The sequence below is a fragment of the Galeopterus variegatus genome, unplaced genomic scaffold (genome assembly GCF_000696425.1).
Source record: "Galeopterus variegatus unplaced genomic scaffold, G_variegatus-3.0.2 Scaffold262, whole genome shotgun sequence".
NCBI classification, from domain to species: domain Eukaryota; kingdom Metazoa; phylum Chordata; class Mammalia; order Dermoptera; family Cynocephalidae; genus Galeopterus; species Galeopterus variegatus.
Window position 1 is genome coordinate 644,574 of NW_007726373.1, and position 11,916 is coordinate 656,489.

The window sequence follows — 11,916 nt, forward strand, 5'->3', positions numbered from 1 at the left end:
GAGCGCCGCCGCGCTTCCCAAGCGGCGCACTGTAGCAGTGCGCCACCGGGCCGGCCCACAGTTGATTTGTCTTAATCACAGGGGCCACAACCCTGAGCTGGAACCATTCTTTGTGACTTGGATTTTTTTATTTTATTTTATTTTATTTTTTGAGGCTTTCTGTAAAACCTGATTAATCAAGATTTAGGACTAGATACTGGATTATACACGCCAAGATTTTTGAAAAATATATTCATTATGCTTTAGTTTGCTTCAATGGAAAAAGCAAATTTAACAACTTCTTATATCAACGTAAAAAGATATATATTGGCTTTTTAACTGAATAAACGAATGATCTTGAATCTTCACAAGTCCAGTAAATTAGAGCAGATATCCTCATTTTACCAATGAGGAACTGAAACACAAGATCACAAGCAAGTCAGGAATTTTAGTTGTATGATTGCACCTAGTCCATTTTCTGTTATACCACTACTCGGTCTTACCAGAGTTTGGTAGACTCCTTTTGGATCTTACTCATTGAACGGGAAAGAATGTAGTTTTATTCAGTAACTTTTGAGTTCGCAGTTATTGTGGATGAATCTCCACTTCCCTGGAGTTGCTCTCAGTCTAGTCAGAGGAGATAGACAAGCAGCAAATGACAGTATAGCAAAGTTATGACAGTATAGCAATGATAGAGTCTTGACCCAAGTGACATGGGATCACAGAAAAGGCAGTAATGTGTTATAAATATTATGTTATTCTGGGATTTTATTAAGTTTTAGAATTTGGAAGTTCCACATTTGAAGTTCTCATAAATAGAACTTTGAATCTGTGGTGTTCTTAGTTGCCCTTCTTTAGAGAGTTTCTGGGTACAGTATATTGAATACCATAGGAAACACTTGTCTGTGAAAGTCATGAATTTCTAAAGTGAAAATATTTTTACTAGCTAAAGGTTAACCTATGTAAGAGATTTTATTAGTTGGAATATGCTGTTAATACCATCTAGTCATGTGCGAACAAACAAAATGAAGCACTAGTGTTGCATAAGTAAGTAGTGATGGGGTTTGGATGTGTTGTCCCCTCCAAAACTCATGTGGAAATTTGATCTCCAATGTGGCAGTGTTGGAAACTGAGTGAGTCATGGGGGCGGATCCCTCATGAATGGATTAATGCTCATCCTGGGGGAGGAGGGGTAGTGAGTGAGTTCTTGCTCTATTAATTCCCACGAGACCTGATTGTTTAAAGGACCCTGGCACCTTCTCTCTCTATCTTGCTTCTCTTGCTTCCTTTCACCATGTGATCTGCTTGTACCCACCAGCGGCCTGCTGCTTTCTGCCATGAGTAGAAGCAGCCTGAGGCCCATGCCAGATGAAGCTGTCCCAGAATCTTTTTTTTTTTTTTCCTTTTTGTCTTTTTTCGTGACCGGCAACGGATCGCAACCCTCAGTGTCGCGCCTGCACCGGACCGGGACCGGCAATGGGATCACAACCCTCGGTGCTGCTCCCGCACCTCGCTCAGCCAGTGAGCAGCCGGTCTGCATGTGGGATCCGAACCCTCGGCGGGAGCGCCACCGCGCTTCCCAAGCAGTGCACTGTAGCAGTGCGCCACCGGGCCGGCCCTGTCCCAGAATCTTAAGCCAAATAAATCTCTTTTCCTTATAAATTACTCAGTCTCAGGTATTCTGTTATAGCAACACAAAACAGACTAAAACAAGTAGTATTTTATTTATTTATTTTTTTAAAAAAAAGATGACCGGTAAGGGGATCTTAACCCTTGACTTGGTGTTGTCAGCACCATGCTCAGCCAGTGAGCGAACCGGCCATCCCTATATGGGATCCGAACCCGGGGCCTTGGTGTTATCAGCACCGCACTCTCCCAAGTGAGCCACGGGCCAGCCCAACAAGTAGTATTTTAAAAGATTAAATTATTTAAGATATATGTCAGAGATGGGAAAGGGAAGCATTAAAAATATTAAGGAATAATAAGTAGAAAATATTTTAAAGATTGTTTGCAGATAATAGTTAATTCATTCAACGAATATTGAGCACCAAATAGCAGAGTGTAAAAAGTTTATGCCCTTGGGCCGGCCCGGTGGCGCACTGGATAGTGCGCCACTTGGGAAGCGCGGCGGCGCTCCCGCCCGAGGGTTCGGATCCCACATACAGACCGGTTCCCGCTCACTGGCTGGGCGAGGCGCGGGAGCAACGCTGAGGGTTGCGATCCCGTTGCCGGACACGGAAAAAGACAAAAAAAAAAGTTTATGCCCTTGTGGGAGACAGGCAGAAAGGCAAATAATTGTGGAGAAGAAATAAATGTTTTCTGGGAGCAGGAAGGGGCAGAGAGAGAGGAAATATGGGCAGGCCTTTAAAAATTAGGAGGGATTTGATCTAAGACCTGAAAGGCTTTCACCAAGCCGACTAGAGGAAAGGAGCCATCCTGGCAGAGGGAACATATGCAAGGTTCAGAATTCTGAAACAAAATGGCCAGTACTAGGTATTGCAGTCATTTGGTATGGCTGGCACAGCTTTTTTGAAGTATGTTCCTGGGCATGTTAATAGGTGTTACACCAGAATGATTCTGTGGTCAAATACATATGGGAAATGCTGCATTTCATAATGGTTGGAATAGTCTAATTCCCTCTCTTAAGAGGGAGATGTATTTGGAAGTAATTTGCAAAATATATTTGACCCTGGAGCCCCTTTTCTGTGGTGAGTCTTGAACTGATATCCCTGGAACACACGTTGGAAAAAGCTGGGCTAGAGCTTAAGATGTCTACAAAGAAGTGATAGGAAATCAAGCTGGGAAAAAAGCTAGTGGCTGGATCTTGGAGGACTTTGCATATTATGTTAATGAACAGTGAGCTTTTTCTTCTAGGCAGTGGGAAACTGTTAAAGAATTCTAAGCTATTGAGTAAGATGATTAAGTATGAATTTTTAGTTATCTGTTAAGAGTGGAGAAATGGACTGAAGGGCAGTTCATTGCGTTCTTCAGTTTTCTGAGACACTGATTTTTGCTTTTTTTTTGGAAAACTGCAGTTTTTTTAACTTTAATAACATATATGATAACAAATAAACTTTACTAAATATCACATTTTATGTAAGTAGCATTTAAAATACCCTAAGCTTTTTTGATTTTATTTTCTGAAGGTAAACTTTAAACGCTGATTGTTCCCAATCCTTCTTACAGAATAAATGACCTTTCCTCTCCACCCACCTAGCCACTAAAAATCAAACAGCAATACAAAATAAATGCTCACACTTGACTGTAGCAGTCATTTAAAAAATAGTAGATGATAAATAAATATAGTAGATCTTATTTTTTTCTGGCTTCCAATTTTGTATTTGATTTGGCCGAAAGTGATTGGGTTTTCATGCTGCTAGATTATTTGCTCCCATTGCTCATTCACATTAAAATTTACAGTAATTGCATTTCTCAGAGATAAAAGATTAAAAGAATATGATCAGAAGATGTTTTTGCTGAAAAAGAAAAATTCAGTGGCTGGGAACATGGAAGATGCAAGTCAATTCAGGAAATTCTCTTCAGTGCTTAAATTCACACATCTCAAATGTAACATATCCAAAACTTAACACCTGCAGTCCTATTTCAGTTAATGGCAACTCCATTAGTTGCTAGTTTGTGCCAAAAATTCTTGACTCCTCTCTCTCCATACCCAACATCCAGTCTGTGAGCAAATCCTATTTGCCCCTATCTTTAGTATATATCCTGAATTTGATCAGTCTTTACCACCCTCAGTGCCACCACCCTAGACCAAGCTACTATAATTTCTTCCCTGGATTGTGGCAACAGCCTGATTTCCCTACTTCTACACCCACTAGCTTTGAGTCTGTTTTCAACAACAGCAGCCAAAGGGGTCTTGTTTAAATATGTCAGATTATATCACTCCTTTCCTTAAAACCTCTGGTGGCTTCCTGCACCTGTAATAACAGCCGAAGTGTGTACTGTGATCTAGCAGTCTGCATAATCTGACTTTCTCTTAACCTTTGACTTCATCTACTTGCTGTCTTCATCTGTCACACTGATCTTAATATTCCTCAAACACACCTTACACAGCCTGCCTTAGGGATGTTGCATTTGCTATTCCCTCTGTCTGGAATTCTTTTTCACCAGATATCTGCATGTTTAACTCCCTCACTTCCTTTAGATCTTTACCCAGATGTAATCATCACTTTCCTGGCTACTTAGCTAAGATTACAATCCTCATATCCCAAAACTTCTATCCTTTTTTCCTAGTTTATTTTTTTTCCTTAGCAGCTATGACTAACATTACATTTTGCTTAATATTTTTTATTGTCTGTCTCCAGTTTGTAAACAGTGACAGCTAAGACTTTTGTTGTTTATTCACTACTATACCCAAAGTACCTAGAACACTATCTGACAGATAGTAGGTGCTCGAAAAGTACTGTTGAGTGAATGAATGAATAAAAATAAAAGGTAGAGAAGTAGTATATCTTGAAAATGAATCATTACAGGAAGCTAAGAAGTAATTGTGCTGAAATCAAAGTAGATTCATTTATTTTTCATTTTATTTATTTATTTTTTTAAAGGTGACCGGTAAGGGGATCTTAACCCTTGACTTGGTGTTGTCAGCACCATGCTTAGCCAGTGAGCTAACCGGCCATCCCTATATGGGATCCGAACCCGTGGCCTTAGTATTATCAGCACCGCACTCTCCCGAGTGAGCCACAAGCCGGCCCAAAGTAGATTCATTTAAAAGAAGGAAATGTATGCAGTTATTTAGCTCAAACATCTTGTTTGATAATCTGATGTACTTCTAATTCACCTGTTTTTCTCCCAACATGACCCTAAATTAAAATGGCTGTAGGTGGTATTTTATAGTAATTTATTTGTAGATTCTGTGTAAAAACTCCTAATGAAAATGGAAAATTTCCTATCTGGAGTGATTCACTGGTAGCCTACTACATGATATAACCAGATTGCTCTGAGTAATCCAGGATGAAACTGGCTTTTTAAAAAATTGTGGTAAAATACACATTACATAAAATTTACCATCTTTTAAATGGTTTTTGCAGGATGAAAAAATTCTGGAGCTCTGTTTCACAGCAGCGTGAATATACTTAAGACTACTGACCTATACATCATCTTGCAAATCTGAAGCTCTGTACTCATTAAATAGCTCACTCTTTCCTCCCTCCCCTCAGCCCCTGGTAATCATAATTCTACTTTCTATTTCTATGAGTTTGACTACTTTAGGTATCTCATTTAAGTGAATCATAAAGTATTTGTCTTTTCACGACTGGCTTATTTCACTTAGCATAGTGTCCTCATGGTTAATCCATGTTGTGGCATGTGACAGGATTTTCCTTCTTTTTAAGGGTGCATAATATTGTGTTATATGTATATACCACATTTTGTTTATCCATTTTTTTTTTTTTTTTGGTCTTTCTCGTGACCAGTAAGGGGATCACAACCCTTGGTGTGGTGTCGCCCGCACCACACTCAGCCAGTGAGCGCACCGGCCAGTCCTATATAGGATCCGAACCCATGGTGGGAGCGTCGCTGCACTCCCAGCCCCGCACTCTCCCGAGTGCGCCATCGAACCCATGGTGGGAGCTTCGCTGCACTCCCAGCCCCGCACTCTCCCGAGTGCGCCATGGGCCGGCCCTTGTTTATCCATTTATCTGTCAGTGGACAATTGGGTTGCTTCCACCTCTTGGCTATTGTGATAATGCTGCTATGAACATGGTTATGCAAATATAAATCTGGCTATATTTAATTTAAAAGAAAATATACTTGAATTTTTCATTTGTAGTGTCTTTAAGTTATGTATCAAATGTTCTGCCTTCATTGGAAAAAAGTCATTTCTTGAATATTTATATATTCTTAATACATTTTTATCTCCTAATGCTCTACATATTTCAGAAGTTTGTATAGTCATTTTAATTAGGTAAAAGGAATGAAATATATGATAAACTCTACAAAAAGAAAATTCTATGATATGCAAAGAGCTCAAAAACATGGGGGGGGGTTGCAGTTTTCCAAACTCTTGACATCACCAACTGTCACCACAAACTCATCTTTTTCTGACATACCTAATCCAATCAACTACTGATCAAATGTCCACAATCTGCTAAAAATGTTAACATAATCTTAGTATAGCATTAAATGTTATCTACAAAACTCTGTGATTAACCAAAACACGCAGTCATGTTCAAATGTTATATGAACATAATGTGTCTATATATATATAGTGAGTGTCTCTCTATATATAGTGTGTCTATATATATATATAGTGAGTCAATTTAACAATTCCTTTTGGTTGACCTCTTCTTCTGCACCTCTTTATGCTTCTTTTTTTTCTTCTTACCACCATCTTTGAGTCCTCCTGAGAAAATAGAGGGATCCCAGTTGCTGGTGACCCAAGGTATACCTTGCTCATTATTGTCTCCAAGATTATATTGAAAGACATGTTTCGGGCTGTAGGAATTTGGTGAATAATTGTAGAATGACTGTCTTCTCCAGCTGCATTCTTCTGCAAAGCTCTCTTCATCTGCCACACCATTTACAAAGAAGGATTGCAGCTCTCCATCATCTTCAACTTCTCTTTCTTGATCATTCTCAATAATATTATTTGTAATAGAATTTCTGCCATTAATAATTTTGCCTGAAGTTGTAACAGATACATAGTTGCCTATGCCACTATCATCAAATGCCAGGGAAGAGAATGAAGGAGGGCCTTCATGCCCCAGTGAATCATCTGATGTATATCCTGTATCATATGAAGAAAATCTTTCAAAAATTGGATATTCACTGAAAGTTGAGAAAAAGGATCCTGCACCTCTGCTTCTGCTTCCATAGGAGCTTCTCAGACTATCTAAAAGGTCCTCAAGTGAATCTTCAAAGAAGTGAAATGAAAATGGGTCCCACTCACCAAAACTTTTTTTTTTTTTTTTAAAGATGACCAGTAAGGGGATCTCAACCCTTGGCTTGATGTTGTCAGCACCACGCTCAGCCAGTGAGCAAACCGGCCATCCCTATATAGGATCCGAACCCGTGGCCTTGGTGTTATCAGCACCGCACACTACCGAGTGAGCCACAGGCCGGCCCACCAAAACTTTTTTTAAAGACATCATCTGGCTTACGGAACCTGAAGCCATACTCACATTCATCATCAAAATGACTTTTACCTCCATCATTTAATCCTTCTTTACCATATTTATCATAAATGTCCTATTTTTCATCATTTGATAATACCTCATATGCCTTGGCTACTTTGAATTTTTGCTCTGTTTCTTTTTTATTTTCTGGATTTTTATCAGGGTGCCATTTTAGTGCCACTTTATGATAAGCTTTCTTAATGTCCTCAGGTGAAGCGTATCTCTGCACTCCCAGAACGTCATAATAATCCACCATGTTTTAACAGTATTACAAACAGGTGCACTAGGTAGTGAGAACCACGATTTCCTCTCAGCTCAGGCTCTGCTGGTGGTGGTGGTAGAGGCAGTGAGTGACTAGTGACTACAAACAGGCATATTTTTACATTGAAGACAATGTTATTACCATGCGCCACTGCTAGGAGATGTTAGGATACTGATTATGTGGCAAGCAGAGTTACAAGCTTATGTCAGAGAAGGCTGGCTGCATTGTGGTGTCATTCCGGGGTAGGGGTAGGGACTAGATCTTCCAAAAGGAGCTAGTCCAGAGTCATACCAGACCATCTTGAACCTGCTGGACTGTTTCCACTAAATTTCCCTGGAAGCCTTGGACAATACCTCATAAACCAATGGGAATTGTTGCTAATGGCCATAGTATACCCTTTGTGTAATATGACCTCCAGGTTACTGAGCCTTAATTTCTTCTTAGTTTTTCCATGTTTTGGTTTAGAAAAAGGAAGAATTAGCGAAATATGTGAAAAAAAAATATTAAGCAGTTAACGTATTTCAGTCAAGAGACAGTTCAGTAGGAGATACAAACAGATAACTCAATCACAATATAATTAGGGCTATGATGGGGGAAGTAATGGATGCTAAGCAATCATGAGATACACCTAGCCCAGACTAGGGGTGTCAGGAAAGGCTTCCTGGAGGAAGCAACCTAATTTGCAAGCTTTCTGCGTGCCAGTGGTGAGTCATTTGAGATGATGGTATCTTTGTCCACCTAAACTTTATGCTATAAAACATTTAGTTAAAGATTTTGAAAATTATGCATTTGTGTATTCAGTATATAATTTTTGAATGCAAGTACAATGGGAAGCCATTGGGGGGTTGTGCATGTTTAATGATCTGATTTACATTTTAATGAATCAGTGGCTACTATATGGAGAATGAGTTGTATGTGGGAAAGTAGAATTAGAGACCAGTTAGAAGCAAATTAGACCAAAGTTGATTTTCTTCTGGGATAATTTAAATTATCAACAGGCTAGACCTGAATTAGAAAGACATATTCTATTCCTGGCTCATTTTATTGTCCCAGAAAATTGCCTATAATGAACTGTCTCTGTTTTTCCTCTCTGTATTGTATTTGTTTTATTTTACATCACATTTATAAACCCCTCAGTTAAATGATACTCTAATGAAATGTGAAACTGGAGTGTATGTTTCTAGACAGTCTTTCAAGACCGTTTGCCAGGCCTGAGTATTTTTTTCTTTCCATTTATTTTGTTTTGATATATTAGTTGTTGAAAGGTATGGTGAAATGCTTAAAACTCAATTAATTTAAATTTTCTCCATTATACGTGCTAAACATGTATTTATGTGTGGCATACATATCATTATATTTGCTTGGCATTGAAAATAACAATTTTTTTTTTTTTTTCCCTAAAAGATGATCGGTAAGGGGATCGTAACCCTTGACTTGGTGTTGTCAGCACCACGCTCAGCCAGCGAGCCAACCGGCCATCCCTATATGGGATCCGAACCCGGGGCCTTGGTGTTATCAGCACCGCACTCTACCGAGTGAGCCACAGGCCAGCCCAATAATTTTTTTTTTTAAAGATGACCGGTAAGGGGATCTTAACCCTTGACTTGGTGTTGTCAGCATCACGCTCTCCCAAGTGAGCCAACTGGCCATCCCTATATGGGATCCAAACCCGTGGCCTTGGTGTTATCATCACCACACTCTCCCGAGTGAGCCATGGGCCAGCCCCCAACAACAATAATATTGAATGTTATTTGAGTACTCTCTGCTTGGGAGTGGCCCAAAATAGGATTGGGTGTGCTAGTATTAGTTTATCTGAGCCTAAACAAAGAGAATTGGTTAACTTTTTACATTCAGTTATTTTACTGCTGAAATAGTGGTACAGAGGGTGTTGTCTAGTGGTATGGGCTCTAGAAATAGATTGTTGTTTGATTGTTGTTTGAATCCTTGTTCCATCTTAGTAGTTCATCTTAAGCAAGTTACTTAACTTTTCTGTGTCTTTTTTCGCATCTTTAAATGGGAAGTACTGTAATGGTATTTACCTCAAACATAGAATACTATTATTTGTTTAAAGAAGGAGATAACAGTAGATAGATTTGGTTTCATGTGGATAAAATATTTTTGGAAGTATGAGGGTACTTCAAAAAGTTCGTGGAGGGTTGGCTGGTGCTCAGTTGGTGAGAGCGTTGGTGCTGATAACCCCAAGAGCTGTGGTTCCATCCCTGTACCAGCCAGCCACCAAAAAAAAGAAAAAGTTCATGGAAAAATAGAATGAGAGATAACAGGAATCTTTCCACAAACTTTTGGGTTTTTTGGTGGCTGGCCAGAACCCTTGACCTTGGTGTTATCAGCACCACACCCTCCCAATTGAGCTAACTGGCCAGCCTTCCATGAACTTTTTGAAATACCCTCATATAACAGAAAAGGGATAATCCTGACTGCCTCAAGGAAGGGGGATGGGTTAGCTTGGGGACAGGTATGGGAGGAAGGCTTCTCACTAAATCAGTTCTGCATCGTCTGTATTTTGATCCACATGAATATGTAACCAGTTCAAAGTTAATTCAAAATAGTAAAATAGTACTTATCTCATACAGCTATAAAGTTAGTACATACAGAATGCTTAGAGTGCTTTCTGAAATATAGTAAAAAACTGAATAGATGTTAGCTGTCATGATCGTTCTTATCATCAATGTTGACCAACTGCAATTTGAAAGCATTAAATATACTGTGCCTCTCCTGTTTGTCTTAATAAGGAAAATATAGCTGTATCCTATATTATGGGATCTTTGATTATGACAAGAGTTTGCTTACAGGTGAAAAAGCTGAGGTAGTTCTGCTAACTGACTTTATTCCTTTTCTTCATACCACTTCATCCCAGTCATCTCACCAACATGTTCTTGTACATGTTAGACAACCCACTATCTTTGTCCGAGTGAGCAAGACTGACGCCATGTTGGGAACTAAAACCGCATGGGCTGTAGGCAAATTTTAAAAGGACAGTTTTTTTCTTGGCATACATTTCTCTGAAGTCCCTGTTTTCCCACAGTCATTCGATACTTTGAACCTTGGTTATAGGGCAAGATAACATTATTTACATGAATGTTAGGTTGTTTTCCAGCCAGCGTGGAGCTGTAGATTGGACAGGAAGCATGTACTATCCAGACCCTGAGATAAAGATGGGAACAGAAACTAGACAGGGCCTTGGTGAGACCTCGCACCTGGATCCTTACATGAGGCCCCTACCGCCCACGACTCCCTCCTTCCAGCTTTTCAGCTTCCCATGTTCCATTTCCTCAACCCCCTCTTTAAAAACTCCTCAGTAAATCTGCGACTTTGAGATGACTTTAGTCTGGCCCTTCTCCAGGGTTACTGGAGAGATGGGTTAGCCTAACATGTCTCCTCAGGCCACTGGTATTCCTAAATAAAAGCCGACTTCCATGTTCAACAGCATTCGACTTTTGGGTTGTATGTTTTTGAAAGGGGGCAAGCAGCTGAACCTGTAACATTTTCTCTTCCCTGTGCCCTCTCTCCTTTCAAGAAACACAGTTGTCAAGGATTAAGTAACTAAAAAATTAAGTAAAAATACAGGGAATCTCCTGTTTGCATGGGGCAAGGGTTAGTCTCAGGATCCCTTTATACTCCTAAAAATTATTGAGGATCCTCTCCTCCACTTCCCTCTCCGTTGACCAGAGCTGACCTCAGCATAGAAACATGAGCTTGTAGTGTGATGTTTTTCAAACTGCAAACTGTAATTTTAGTAGTCATTGTATTAGTTCCCTGAGTCTGCCCTAACAAATTACCACAAAATTGGAGGCTTAAAGCAACAGAAATTTATTATCTGGTAGTTCTGGAGGGTAGAGATCAAAAATCAAGGTGTCAGCAGGGCTGCACTCCCTCCAAAGGCTGTAGGGGACAGTCCATTCTTTGCCTCTATCAGCTTCTGGTGGCTGTAGATGTTCATTGGCTTGTTGGCTGCATCACTCCAGTCTGCCTCAGTAGTTACATCACTTTCTCTTCTGTCTAATCCTGTCCTGTGTCTCAAATCTGCTTCTGCTTTTCTCTTATAAAGGACCTGTGTCACTGGATTTAGGTCCCGCTCAGATAATCCAGGATGATCTTTTCATTTGAAGTTCCTTAATTACGTCTGCAAAGACTCTTTTCCCAAATAAAAAAGTCACAAATTCTGGGGATTAGGACGAGAGCATATCTTTTGGGGGCCACCATTCAAGTCATTACAGTAATAAAAACATATTGGTGCACTGAGACAAACTTTTTAATGAATAGGACAGAAAGTCTGCAAAGACTCTTTTCCCAAATAAAAAAGTCACAAATTCTGGGGATTAGGACGAGAGCATATCTTTTGGGGGCCACCATTCAAGCCATTACAGTAATAAAAACATATTGGTGCACTGAGACAAACTTTTTAATGAATAGGACAGAAAAAATATCAGTGCATTAGTCAGAGAAAAAAATATTTAGTGAATTTTTTTTTTTTTTTTTAAAGATGACCGGTAAGGGGATCTTAACCCTTGGCTTGGTGTT

The 11,916-nt window shown here is 39.6% G+C and overlaps 2 protein-coding genes across 2 annotated transcripts in view; one reads left to right on the forward strand and one right to left on the reverse strand.

Annotated features, from left to right (window-relative positions):
* The window catches only part of XPNPEP3 (X-prolyl aminopeptidase (aminopeptidase P) 3, putative), a 69,987-nt gene that overhangs the window by 1,828 nt on the left and 56,243 nt on the right, over positions 1-11,916 (forward strand). The gene's annotated exons all lie outside the window — the stretch shown is intronic.
* On the reverse strand, positions 6,261-7,371 carry DNAJB7 (DnaJ (Hsp40) homolog, subfamily B, member 7). The gene is given in 2 exon segments (XM_008566688.1): positions 6,261-6,894; positions 7,064-7,371. Coding segments are annotated over 2 exon segments (942 nt in total).